This window comes from Pezoporus flaviventris, unplaced genomic scaffold, assembly GCF_033815535.1.
Source record: "Pezoporus flaviventris isolate CSIRO_AGI_PZ_B2104156 unplaced genomic scaffold, CSIRO_AGI_Pfla_v1 ptg000037l, whole genome shotgun sequence".
Classification (NCBI taxonomy): domain Eukaryota; kingdom Metazoa; phylum Chordata; class Aves; order Psittaciformes; family Psittacidae; genus Pezoporus; species Pezoporus flaviventris.
The window spans coordinates 37,390-51,981 of NW_026892585.1; the positions used below are offsets into that span (position 1 = coordinate 37,390).

The 14,592-nt window shown below is 47.2% G+C and overlaps 1 protein-coding gene across 2 annotated transcripts in view; it reads right to left on the bottom strand.

The window, feature by feature from the left end:
- AOAH (acyloxyacyl hydrolase) overlaps positions 1-14,592 on the bottom strand; it is a 54,873-nt gene that overhangs the window by 37,122 nt on the left and 3,159 nt on the right. For both annotated transcript variants that reach the window (XM_061464311.1, XM_061464312.1), the window contains exon 3: positions 1,097-1,192. In XM_061464311.1, the coding sequence (XP_061320295.1) occupies positions 1,097-1,192 (96 nt within the window). The remainder of the gene's footprint in view (positions 1-1,096; positions 1,193-14,592) is intronic.

Sequence of the window (14,592 nt, forward strand, 5' to 3'; positions counted from 1 at the left end):
GTGTAAAGCATGACAGATGAAAGAAATATCTTGACATGTCAGTGGAACAAGGTCCACTAAGCGAATCGTGAGCACAGAGCTCGCATGTCATATTTTAAAGAAGAAAATTGTATTTTAATAACAGGATCAGTGCTTCTAATTGCAACTTCATAGTTGTGTGCCTGGGATTTAAAACACTGAGGATATGACTTATGGACTAGAAATCTGGTAAGTATCATTCTATCAATGAGTGAATCCCATCAATTACATCCCTGCCCCAACCTGCATCGAGAAATCCCCTCTTGGAAAGGAGGGAATTAATATTCTACAAGCCTCTTCTGTGAAAGCAGGGTCTACAGAGCAAGATGGTTTCTCAGAGACACAGCTTGTGAAGTCCCATATAAACAGCTTTCAAATGAAGAATCCTAAGGTGTCCTTTTACATTTATAGTGTTAAAAAGATAGCACGAATGTGAGATCCAGTTACTTAGTCTCTGAGGCACAAAGCTATTCTGGCATTCAACCCATTCTCTGTTTAGGGATGTGCATTTGGACAGCTAAGATTCTATGGGCAGATAAAACGTGGGGCAGAAAAAGGGGAGTTTACGCATATCCCTGTGGAATAGGTATTGCTTTTGAAATGTGTATCATCAGCTCCATTTCGATAGCTTTCCTGTGCAGAACAAATGCTCGCATCTTACATCTGTCAACCCCAGCTCATTTCTTCAGATTCTGCCACAGCGGCTTCCTAGAGCTGCTGAAAACAGTTTCACCTTTGCAGCTGCTACGAAGACCCATATCAGCAAGAGAGAGGAGTGCTTGGGCATACACTGAATCTGTTCTTAAGCTGCTAACAAAGAGACAAAGCGGAGGGAAAGGGAGGGAAGGGGTCTGCATGTGTTGGTCCTATTCACCCTAACTTTGGGATGAAATCTAGAGGCACTTTAGCCACACCACTGGCTTCCCTGCAGATAGCACCTTGCTGTCTTTCAGCTCCATCCATTTGAGATGCTGCACGAGAGCGGATAAAGCCTTTCCAGGCTCCACGTGGGAACTTTTAATTAACAGAGACACACAGCGGAACCAACACAACATATGGCGCGTTACTGGGTACTTACCAGGTATGTAGCTGCACAGCCTCTCCGTGGCTGCCTTTACCGTACTGTTGTGCCACTGTGCAAGCTGTTCAATTACAGACACCACAAGCACGCACCCTTCAAACAAACAAACAGAAAGAGGGAACAGGGTTATCTGGGAAGTGTGATGGAGCACCCTGTGCCACGGAGGTGTTTCAAGCATCACTGGGCATTTCATTTCTTGAGACGCTCCGTGGCAGAGCAGCATTCAAGGGGAAAACACACCTGTGAATTTGAGCCTTTACTCAAAACCTGGAGGTCATCCCAGAGAGGATGCCAGAGGAGTGCACGGAACAGCCTGGCTTTTACAGCACTGGATGTGGCTCCTGGAATAATGATTTTCCATCCTTTCAAGGATGAGAATGACGGAGCCAGGGGGACAGCAAGTGTTACAACTGCCTGCTTGGCCGCCTGCTCCCTCGTTATTTCCCACAAGGAGGAGGACACAGGTCTGTACTTGAGGGGATTTCTACACTTCTCAACACACACCGCACAGAGGGCTACCATACACAAATGGGTGCGACAGCCTGCACAAGGGATGTCACGAAGAAGCAGACGTATGTGCCGAGCATCACAAAGCGCCCCTGGCAGCAGCTCTTCAATGACTTCCCTCTGAAGCCCAGCAGTGCTTGGCATGCAGAGGGCTGCTGGGCCCAGCTACCCATTTGTTAATGCCAAAACGTCTCTGAAGTTCATTCTGCTTTCCTTCTGTGGCTGGAAAGAACCCATTCCCTATGACCTATGAAGCTGGTTATTTCCCATCACTGATCTGGGGGTGAGCAAGGCTAAAATCCATCTGCTCCTTGGACTAGCTGCGACTGAGACCCAAGACCTTGCATAGGGAAGTATTTCTTGAGATGTGTAGCACTTTTTCTGGCATTTTATGGGATGAAGCATGTTCAATGTAATCCCCACATAGCAATCATTCAAAATCCCCCTGATGACCATAAACGGTTCCTTTCAAGTGGGGTTTAGATTGCTGCAGGCCTGCGTTGTGCTCTGTCTCTGCAGTGGCTTCATCATTTTACAATGAAGCCATGTTTGGCGACTCCAGCTCTGAGCAATGTAGTCAGACCTGGCAGCAGGGTGAGATGCTAGCCTGTGTTAAGAGAGCTGGGTACCCCAGGCAGCCAGGAGACAAGGACACCAGTCTCCAGCAGCCTGAATGAAGATTCCTCTTTGCAATCCCTGTAGCTGAACCCTGTTTCCTCCTCTCTGCAAGAAACCTCAGCTCTCAGGACTTGCTCTGGCAGTCTAGAAATGAAGGAGAGCTGCAGCATTTGGATGAGATCCACAGCTCAAGAGCATCAGTGTTCAGGTTTTCAGACTGCCACAGCTCTTCAAAGCGAGCTTTTCAATTCCTTCCAAACTCCCCTGCCTCTGTGCTATTAAATCAAAGTGCTGGTTTTCAACGTAAATAACTTTGATGCTCCTATGCATCAAGAAGCAAGTCAAAGAGGAGGTAATACAATTGGATCTTGCTGTAAGACCCATATCTTTTAGTCTTCTATTACTTCTTCTACCCCAAATACAGTAATCCAGTGGAAATTATAGTGAACTTGCCACCTTTTTTGCAGGGATAAAAGCTCACTTCTCCACACTTATTAAATAAAACGCTCACTCACAGTCCTCTGCAATGATTTATAAAGCATGCTAAGAGCCATTACCTCCAGTCAGCCAGAAAGAACAGGAGAACAAACAGAGGCAGATAAAACCAAGAGAAAACCCTGAAGCAAGTCGTTCCTTCTGTCCCAAACATAGCCAGAGGCTAGCCAGAAGAATTAACAGGTAATTAAAACACAATAGCTCATAAAGAGGGAGAAGAAGAAAGCGGAATAATAAAGACCCAAACTAAAACCAAAAGGGACATCCAAGCTGGAGGGCAAAGCATGCTCAGGACTTGTGCTCAAAGAACAGCCCAGGGCCCTCTGGTCCCTGTTTCACCTCCGTCACTTAGTGCTGGGATGGTGCACGTCCTGGAAACGCACCTAAAAGGCATTGCATAACCTCATTCTTACAGGGCCATATTATTAACACACATGAGCAACCTACAGCCAACCCAAACCACCCTTCCCCTGCCTTCTATGCCTGTTTTACTGATGAGGATGGAGGCTCAGAAAAACTGAATGACAAAAACGATGCTTAACCACAAACCCACGTGTCCTTGCTGTGCCTTCCCTTCTTCTCTCACCAAGGTCAGGCTTTCACCAGACAATCTTGCTGTCTAGAAGTCAGAAAGACCACAAGAAGTCCAAGCAGAGAGATGGGAAGGAGCTTGTTTGTCCTTTGACTTCTTTCTAAAGGAGGCAGCTTTTGTTGCTTCACCTCTCATTTTTTTTTGCACTGGGAGCCTGAGGAAGCTGCAGAGGAAAATGCTTCAGCAGGCAGGAGCTGGGGGAGCAGACAGTCCCCAAAGCACAGGCTGAAGCAGAACTGGGCACGGTTCTGCCTAACGGTTGGTCCCAGGGTAAAGGTGCAAAGAAGCTCCTCTCTCTGACTCAGATGTTGTCCCACAGCTCTCATTCTCTTCTCACCTCCAGTACAGTCGATGCAGAGAAAGAGGCTGATGGACAAACAGCCTGAGTGCTCGAAATCCACAGAGCTGGGCTGAGGATAAACCCCCCTGGTATTTCCATGTCCTCTCTTATACATGAAGACAGCCCCCTCTGAAGATGTTTCTCACACTCGACAAGGTACCATGTGGGGTGGGGAGGGAATAGCTATTTTTGGTTAAGCCCGGCTGAATATAAAGAGAATTCTTAATCACAAACAGAGCCATGCAGGTAACCCCACTCACGGAGAGCATCCCGGCAATTCAATGGAAATGCTTCACGTTGAGAAGTAAGTCAATTTGGTGTCTATCGAGCCAGGCCCAAAGGGAGACTCGCTCCACATGACAATTAATGGAGCCATCGCTGAGTTTGTGCAGTACTTCATGCAGTACCTGCGACCATAGAGGCTATGTGGATATAAATAACAATAATAATAGCCTGGCTACTTGGGAAAAAGGCAGGCTCCACACTTTTTTTCTGGATAAAAACATGCTCCCCCCAGTAATTCAGTTTTATCTTCCAGGAGAACCTATGTCCTGTAGGTAAAACCTGAAAAGATCAGTGTCCTAAAATGAATGTTAACTCAGACTATCCTCATTCCTACTACAAACCTGCTCTCTTTTCAGTCATACATAGCATCTTCCTCTGGATTTAGTGGCAGAGAAAGGACTCACGGTTGGCTGCAGCAGAAGAGGCACTACCCTCTAATGAAACGAACAGAAGTCTTGCTGCACACCAAATATCATCTGAAGTGCTAACCAGCTATCCTAGCCTTTAATGGCTCTTAATCCTGCTGGCTAAAAATGGAAATTAAGTAGTTAGCTAAAAAGGACAGGGGGAAGTCGGCTGTCTTGGGCTGCAGAAATATCACTGCTTTAATTACTTGTGATGGGTGCAAGATTATCAACTTTTTAATACTTTAGCACTTAGCAGTAGAAAAGCACTTCCAGATCTGGCCATTAGCAACTCTTGCTTGCTTTTTTAATTTAGCAGATATTTAGATGTGATTTATTTCTCCTCAGGAGCTGGGCGCACACACAGCAACGCGGATCGGCTTCTTAATTAAAGGTTAAAAAAAGCTCTAAATCTTTATAGCTGCACATGATTTTCTTTAGAACCATGTTCCCAGAAACTGACTTTGCTGCCTCACCTCAAGAACAGGTTTCCTTGACAGCCTGAAGGATGTTTTCTCTGGAAGAAATTCACTGGCATTGTATTGCCTACCGGCCATTAGAAACTAGACTCTGCCATTAATAAAACGCCTGTCTCTTTCAGCGATAGCTTGTCCCATCTGCTATTAATTTCTGAAGAGATAAGAGAAAAACATAACCATTTTGCTCAGTAATCTGCAAACTAACACGTCAGGAAGTACTTCTGTCCATGTAGTGTGTAATAATAAAAAATAGCATGTAATAATAAAATGACATTTCCAAGAAGCTCAGGGGGGGAAATCACATTCTGATAATAAAATCAGAGCTACAGAAATTCATTCCCTGGCTGTGAAGCCTCCGGCAGTTTGAGCAGACTATTTAACTTAATCCACTTCTGCCGCACGCGTCTGAAAGGCTCTATAATTAGAATTACACCTAGGGAAGTCAAGAAGTGTCTGGGTACTGAAAGCCTCCTCTCTTGAGCTTCTGATCTGTAGATATATTTGTCTCAGTCAAACTCCGTTACATGGGATCTCTGGTGCCTGGCACACCCCCCCTTTGCCATCCTTTGCTCACGTTCTGGGGTGCTGGAGATCTTTTTTGCCCTCCATCTGGATCGCTGCTCCCCAGCCATAAATTAAACGTACCCCTGGAGCACCAGGAGGAAATAAGCCCCCAGAGGGGGCCTTGGACACAAATAGCTCTCAGCCAGCCAGGCTGTGGTCACCCTGCTTGCTCCTGGTGGAGCAGGAGCCGGAGCCTCGCTTGGTGAAGCACCAAACCTCTGCCTCAGATATCTGTCTGCACCAATAAGACCCTGAATAAATGAAGCTGTCTATCACATTCCTGGTTTTGTAGCCTTCTAAGATGGAGGTTTTCCCAAAGCACAGTCTTCGCTTCTTCCCTTTAAAGTTGATCATAGGCTTCAATGCATCTCTTAAAGCCTATGGATGAGGAGTCCCCAGAGCCTGCCTGCAAAAGAAGATACTGCTATTCCCTGTGCAGATGCTGTTGATCTGGTGTAAAAACACCTCTTTCCAAATTCATCTCATCCACTTCCAGTTCAACCTGGAACAAGACATTCCAGTTTGAAATAAGAGCATTCACATGGGCAGCTAATAAGAAATCAGGTTTTCTCCTCTGAGATGGGCACATGCATGTGGGCATTCCAGGTGCAGGCAGGCCACGGATGTGCAAAGTTAAGAGTACAGGAATGCTTTCTTTTTCACTATATATTCCTTTCCTAATACTTCCCAATACCCATTCTGCCTACTTTCACTGCTTCCCAGCACTGAGCTGACACTTTGGAAGAGCACCCCTTTATAACCTCAAGATTTCAGTCCAGCGTGGACATTCTCAGCTCAAGTAATATAACTGTATAATGCAAAGTTAGGATAGTTATTTTCCCATATACTGCCAGAGGATTCATTGCTTTGAAAGGTAATTTAGAAAGGGATCTGAGTGTAAAAGTCTTTTAACTCAGACTTTGCTTCCTATTCCATTACAGGGCTAAAGTATTTACTAGAGATACTGAAGTGATGGAATACAATTACAGGTATCCATACTCAAGTATGCTGGCATATACAGGAGCTTTTCCCCCTAACTTTACCAAGTGTCACAAAACATATTGGAAATGCTCAATCTTGGTACACTACTACAAAACCTGCTATTGGGCATAAAACCATACAGAGTATCCCCCCTAAAGACAGGTTTGAAATATTAATATAGCAGCATTTTGAGTGCACTGGAGCTCTGTACCAAACCCACGAACCCTGGAACATCACTTATCATTTCTGTGGCTCATGCAATAGCAGCGAGCCACTTCAGGCCCCAAACTTCAGAGCTCCATTCACTGTTCTTTCTTTAAGACACCCAATGAGGAGTCTGATACAGTTAAGCCAGTACAGAAAATTCAGTTTGCATCTAGTGGAAAACTCTGGTATCCATACCTGCCAGCCACATGGATCCCTCGGGTTTCCTATGTTACATTTTAAAGAGCCCTATTTAACAAAACCTGTAGCCCCAGGTATTTCCAATGGAAATGCTTCCTACATTAATATAGGGAAAGGAAAGTCTATGTATGAGTGCCATTAACATATTTTTCTTTCCCAAATCAGGAATGGGTATTAAAACCTTACTGAACGGTGGCAGAGGAAGCTAATGTAACTGGATAACTTCAACCTTGTAGCACAGCTTTGACCATTTGAAGATTCTGAATGCACAAAACTTGTCTCGGATACACAGCTCCTAAAAACCACTGCAAGGGATTGCCTTGAACATAAGAAATTCTGTATAGGGCTAACAGGAACAACAGCGGGAAGCGCATACACACTGTGGCAGTCAGCAGCCAAAAAGACAATCAATACTTACACTAAAGGCAGGCATCAGTAAAGTACAGCGTACAAGACTACCCGTGTCTACAAATGCACATATGAATATATATGATTGTGTATGTGGACACACATACATGTACGTATGTTGGTATGCTAAGCACACCTTTTTATTGTGATCAATATAAACATATATGCATTTTACAGCCGTATAAACATGCAGCAAGACTTGGGGTGATTGAGAAAATGAATTTTTCACCATCAGTTGCTGAAGAACACAAATAGCTATAGAAAATATTCCTATCTCTGGTAGTTGCTTTAGTATCACTACTGTGCTACTGATGTGCCTGTGGCTTTTCTGCTCAAAGTATAATCATAGGAAAGAATGCGATGGTAAAATTTGGCATTTATTACAGATCATCAGGTCAAATTTTGCTGCTGAGTAAACTGAGCAGTGTTGGTGAAGTGAAGTGAGATGCTGCAGCTTAGCAGCTAGCTGCTGTAATCAAAGTCCATTCCCAGCCTTTCAGAGTAAACCACACTGTGGTGCTACAGTGGTATCGGGCATGACCTTTTTGGAGGACTCACTGAGCTGTAAATTATACGTTCTGTCATGGTGCCTCCCCAGACAATACGTGCACAGCCGCCTTGTCTGAGTGCGCTTATTAAAAGCCTCCAAGTCCATTTTGCATGTTCCAGTGTGGGAAGTTATTGGGAACTCCAAATGCTACCGGCCCTGCTGCGTCTCCGCAGGGCATGTTTCATCCCTGCACTCACGCACCGCTCGATGGAGGCAAACTGTCGAGGACATCAACAATCACAGGAATCAACACAGGTAGAGGTCGGCGTTTTACGCAGCTGGGAAGCTCTGAAACATCCGTTCTTCAATGTAATCAGAACTGAAAATATGCTTCAAAACCGTGCATCATCACACGCCAGGAACTGTGTGCTCACGGGTGAACGCAAGAGGTGACCCACAGCGGCTGCTGAGAACGGCATTCTGTAGAGCACAAAGCTGAGGAAATCTGCTTCCCCAGGCGCTGACCCACAGATCTCCCCTTGTGTGGGGAGGGGGGTTGTTGAGCACTCCCTGTCTCACCACCTCATCCCAAAGAGGGCAGTCAAAGCTAAGCACCCGACGAGCAGGGCAGCCTGCTGCTGGAGAGAGCACCAATACACCCTGCTGTCCGCAGGCTCTTGTCATCACAGCCCAGAGCCCCTGAGAAGCCAGCCTGGAAGAAGTCATCTTACACAAACCTCTGCCCCAGCACTTGACCTATGGCATCTCCGCCAAACCAGAGGACCCTTTGCCCACTGGATTAAGGACCTTCACTATGAGGCGCTGGCACAGGGTGCCCAGAGAAGCTGTGGCTGCCCCATCCCTGGCAGTGTTCAAGGCCAGGTTGGACACAGGGGCTTGGAGCAAGCTGCTCTAGTGGAAGGGGTCCCTGCCCGTGGCAGGGGTTGGAGCTGGAGGAGCTTTAAGGTCCTTTCTAACCCAAACCAGTCTGGGATTCTATCTAAGCTGCTCTGAAGGGACAGGGCAGACACAGAGCTGTTAAGCTCTCTAATGAGGTCTTTTATATCCATCTCAGGAACTGATGGCAGCGCTCACTACCACCACTACTATGAATTTTTCTTCCTAAACTGAATGTCCCTCCTGCTATTCATTTCCATTATTTCTTGGCATGGTTTTTATAAGGCTGGAGGGTGGGTCACCCCCTTCATGTTTTCAAGGACAGATACGTCTTTTCTCAAGTTTGTCTCCTCTGGGCTAATTAACTCTAATTTATTCAGACTGTCTTTGTAGCTTATGTTTGTTTTTCTCTGAAACCTCCTGTCACTGTGCATCATTCTTGATACACAGCCCCAAAAGGGAAGGCAGAAATTCCTCTGAGGCTTTGTCAATGCTGAGAAAGGTAGTGGGTTACTTCAGGCCTTGCAAGCTAACTTCTGTTCACACATCCTGGCGTGCACAGCGTGTGCGTTCTTCATGACAGCATGCCATCATGGTGCCACTACAAGCCCAAATGATCTTCCCTAGGGATGCTACCCAGCCGTTCCTCACCTGCTATATGTGCCATTGACTATTTCTGCTGCAGTGCCTTCAACATACTCGTACTGAAATGATCTTTTTCGAGGGTAAATGCTCCAAGTTGTCAAGATTGTTTTGAATTTAATCCTGCCCTCCATCGTACTTGCAGACCTTTTCAGCCTTGTATGAGCTGCTCACTTCATAGCGCACTATTTCATTATCCCAGCTAATGAAAATATTGAGTGATATTCAAAACACAGGTCCAATAAAGATCTCATTTTGTACATCCTTCTGCTTAGCGAGTGAGCCACTTGTAATTACCCTCTGAACAAGGCCACCCGCCCGTTTTGTCCTGCCCTGTAGAAGCTTAATCAATGTCACAAGTCTCTCAGCCATTAGATTAGTGCTGAGGTGGTGCCAAAAGCCCTACTAAAGCCCAGCTGTAACATCTACTGCTTCTTCTGTGGCTGCATGCCATTATCCCATCAGCAAAGAAAACTACCGTGATCTCACACCGCTTCTCCTTGATAAATCCAGTGAGGCTCTTATTCATATTTACTCTTGAAAGATGCTTTTATAAAGCTTTTATAACTATTGCAGGGTTTCTCTAGGAATTGATATTTAACTGGCTGATCTAGAATTCCTCAAGTTTCCTTTCTTTACCATGCTGAAGAGAGGTGAACACAGCCATTCCCTCCTGTCTTTCAGGGTCTCCCCTGCTTTCTGCACTATCCAGGGCAGCTTCTGCCTTTCCTGAGGTTGCTCCAGATGGTTTTGGATGAAGTCTCTTTTGCTAGGGAGCAGGACATTTTGAAAAGACCCTTTCAGGGTTCTCTTGTAATTCAGGGTGACGGGGGGTAAGGAATAAAACCTTTAAAAATTAATCAGAAATAGCAGAAAAAAAGCTACTACTAAAAAAGAGCATGACCTTAGCTCCGATGAAACATCACTAGTGTCAACAGTCACCAGTTTTACTGCACTGTCTTTATGTATGACCCTATGATTATCACTAGTGTCAACAGTTACCGGTTTTACTGCACTGTCTCTGCGTACCTTAACATTAACTTCAGTAAAACCTCGTTTGCCCTGTAAAACAGGCAGCATTTTCCTCAACTGATGCACAATACACTTGCTCATGACCCGCTGACCTATGCACAGCTCATTCCTGAGCAGTGATTGTCAGCTCCTGGCCAACTCCCCCCAGTTTCTATACTGAGCCATAGTATGGAATAGCCCTCTGTCCAGTTTGGGTCAGGTGTCCTGGCTCCGCTCCTTCCTGGCTTCTTGTGTCCCTCCTCACTGGCAGAGCATGAGAGACTGAAGAGTCCTTGGTCAGGGTGAGTGCTACTGAGCAACAACTAAACCATCGGTGTGTTATCAGTGCTGCTCTCAGGCTAAAGCCAAAACACAGCCCTGCACCAGCTGCTGGGAAGAAAGCTCAATTCCAGCCCAAACCAGGACAATGGGGAAAGTCAAAGACCAGAGGATCTAAAGGGCTCATTCATACTTCATTTCTGAGAGAAAAACACACAGCTTCTTGTTCTCAGGATGCTGCACTGAAACAGACAGGGTGCACCCAGCAAAAGGGTTTCTAGGTCTCATCCTGAATAAATCCCTTCAACCGTACTGCCAGAAACAAAAGCCAGACTGAGCATTTTGCTCCCAAGCCAGTGCACAGAGCAAAACCTCCCCATCCTTACACGAGAAAAAGCATCTTCATGGGTCTTTGCGTATATCACAAGCAATGAGGCCCAGAGGAAGGTCTGCAGAATGGGGGTAGGGAGGGATTTTTCCAGCCTGGGGAGGCAGGAAACACTGCTGGAGAAAGGAGACCATCAGATGCTGGGAAAATTCTTCTAGAAAGACCAGGTACTGTTCAAGAGCAGGTTGGAGATGGTTAGGAACTGCTCAGGTGTACTACAGCCAGAAAAATCATCATCAGGGCCTTTCCCCCTCTTTCCCCTGATTCTAAAAGGCAGTCGGCACAAGTCCCATTTCAGGTGGGGACACTTTCCAAACGCTTTCTTTTCACACCAAGTCCATTATTAAAAGGCTTTCTCTGGATGAAGCTGTCGACTTTCCCAAGAAAACGCAGCAAAAACGATGTGATTTTTTCTGCAGTTCCCGAGGCTGGTGAAAATTCCAGTCTAAACGTTACCCAGCACAATGAACGTGGCTGTAAAAACGTCACCTTCTCTTTTAGACAAGCAACAATCTGCAAGCAGAGATGTTTTGGCCAGCCTCCCCTATGAGTCCTTTGAATGGTTCAGCGTGCTGTGGCAGCTCCCTGCATGCACACTCCTCTCCTCCAGCCCTATTCCCTATATAGGCATAGAGGTTCCTACCCAAAATACATTTGTCAGATGTGCTAAGGACAGGGGAGTCCCTTGAGGCATCAGTTCCTTTCCCAGTATATCCAGAGTCTACTGGTGCAGATGGTGCCTACCCAGGGAGCGCTGCTAGCAAGGGTAACAGAAGAAAGAAGCGACCAAGTCATATCGCATTCAAGCTGTGTTTCACATCCCTGTCATATGATTTCTACCTATTATTTCTTCAAGAAGTGTGATACTTTCCATGGAAAAGCTTAATGAGAAATCTTGTATTGATTTTGCTATTGAACGAGCAACCATTTTCTGACTGACCTGAGCCAGCAACAGAGCAATCTTGGCCATGCAGGTGGTACTCACAGAGGAGTGCTCAGAAGTGACTGTTCAATGTGCAGCCACCCCATCTCCCTCAGAGAAAGAGAAGCAAATCACTTTGACAGATGCGACACCTGAGCACACATTTAACTTGCATGGAAAAACCCACTGCTTCAAGGAAAGCTCCTGTGTATTTGGCAGCAGTCACTTCGCCTGTTAAAAACACTGCCTCAATCTGTAAGGCCAAGAAGACCCAGAGGAAGCTCTCATGGCTCTCTCCCAGTGCCTTCCCAGATGGCAGACTGAGCTAGCAGGGGCTGGGGTCAAGCTGTTGAAAGGAAATCACAATCTTCCTCCTACAGAGAAAGCTGATCGCGGCTTAATTCCTGCTCCTAAGGGGCTGGGCACCAAATCAGGGCTTTCACTTTCCTGCTTGTGAAAAGGAAGAGACACAGATGGCTTGTCAGTGTCTTCAGGAGTCAGTCAAGAGAGCAGCCCATCAGTGAACAGAAGAGGGAGGTGAACTTGCTTGAATGAGGCCATGGGGATGCCATGGGGATGCTGTGAGGGCTGGAGCAGCTCTGCTCTGGAGCCAGGCTGAGAGAGCTGGGCTGGGGCAGCCTGGAGAAGAGAAGGCTCCTGAAGGGGAGACCTGAGAGCAGCTCCAGTGCCTGAAGGGGCTGCAGGAAACCTGGAGAGGGGCTTGGGACAAGGGATGTAGGGACAGGCCAAGGGGAATGGCTTTAACCTGCCCGAGGGGAGACTGAGATGAGCTCTTAGGCAGAAGCTCTTCCCTGTGAGGGTGCTGAGGCGCTGGCACAGGGTGCCCAGAGAAGCTGTGGCTGCCCCATCCCTGGCAGTGTTCAAGGCCAGGTTGGACACAGGGGCTTGGAGCAAGCTGCTCCAGTGGAAGGGGTCCCTGCCCGTGGCAGGGGTTGGAGCTGGAGGAGCTTTAAGGTCCCTTCAACCCAAACCAGGCTGGGATCCTATGACAGCCCAGAGGAGGCTGCCTGGGCTCACAGACAGCAGCCTGCCTGCTTGTCACCAGCCCCCCCTTCCAGGCCCAGCCCATGTGGTTTCAGTGCTCTGCACACTCTGTTTTCAGCTTGCAGCTTACAGAGGTGTGAACAGCCTGTTTTGGTCCTGAGTCAAGCTCATGTGAATGCTTTTAGCTTGCAGAGAGAGCAACAGGGGAGGGAGGCAGGGTTTTGGTTTCTCCTCACTGAACAGATATCCCAGGGAGATGCTCGGTGGCCCCAGCAATGGGACCCACAGTCTGGTGGGATTTGGTACAGGAATGGAGGAAATCAGAAGAGCGGGCAGCTCTGGGGAATGGGAAGAGTGGATAAAGAGCTCAGTGCTAATTGGTGATCTAGAGGTGATGCTGAAACAGTTCCCTCCACTTCCACCCTATACATGATACCGCCCATCCCACCCATACTTGCTGTTAGAAATAAATAATCCCATGTGAGCACAGGCCCCCCGCCTGTTTTTATTCGGATCTTCACATTCATAAAGCAGATCAGCTGCTTAAATCTGAATCTGTCAGCTTTGCCCAGCAGTTACACCCCTGCCATCACTCAGCTCCTCTCCAGGTCTGCATGCAGCACGGTAAGTAGAATCAGGCTCCGGTTTGTCCGAAGATCCAGTATCACACCCTTAAACAGCAAAGTGCCCTAAAAAAATCACACCTTTTTCTATGCATGGCAACTTCAATGCCATGTGCTGCTGCTTTAGGAGCGCAGAGCCTGGCTGGATCAATAGGACAGGAAGGGCAGCCAACGCTCACACGCAGCGTTCAAAACACACCAGTGTAAAATCCCACAGGCTGCGGTTCCGGCTGCCTTCCAAACAGCTGCCAAAGACATTGCCATCGGAACCCACCACTTCCCTCCGGCTCTGGCAGCCGCTCGGCCGCTGGCCCCAGCAAGGCCGGTCCCTGACACCCATTTCTGCTTTTCGCTGCTTGCCCTCGTTTTCTGGCCGGCGGCTGAGCCCTGCGAGGGCTGCACAAACCTCATCACCCCAGCTTCACCCTGCGCTCGCTCACCCTGCCTCGCCCGTGCCAGAATCTGTGGGGCACTGGGAATGGCGCAGAAGTGAGGCGAAACCAGGGGTTTATCGAGCTTAGGAGGGTTATTTCCAACTGCGGTCCTTGAGCCACACCGAAAATAATCTGGGGCTGAGAGAAACTGCATTGCCTTCTGAAACATGGAGAACCAGGGCAGAAACATGGAGAACCAGGGCAGAAACATGGAGAACCAGGGTTTCTATTTACAGAATGGAAGTGCCCTGGAAAACTAAAAGAAGACGAAATAAGACTTTTGATCTTAATGCATAAGACATATTCATTGTTAATACTTGCTTACATACAAAATATAAGCTAGTCTAACTAAAAGGGCATTTCTGGTGCAGAGATATGCACAGTTCATGTTGACTTCAGTATTACTGGGGAATCACTTCACTAGCAGAGGTTATGGGATACCTCCAGCTATAGCTGTGCTGGAGATCACCACAGCCACTACAGTCACACGAGAAGGGGGCGGCCAAAACACTTGTTTTGTTTGCAGACGCGTGCACTCAAGAGGAGGACAGGAGATATGAGGAAACAGCCTTTGCAACTTGGCTATCCAGACACAACCATCCAGACCACAAAGCCTCCTGGCCTGAGTACGGCCCAACTGTGCTTAAGGAGTTTCCCAAGCAATGAAATCAACGAAGAGACCCTGGGTGAGCCTCAGGGAAGTTGGTGGAACCCTAACCCTTCC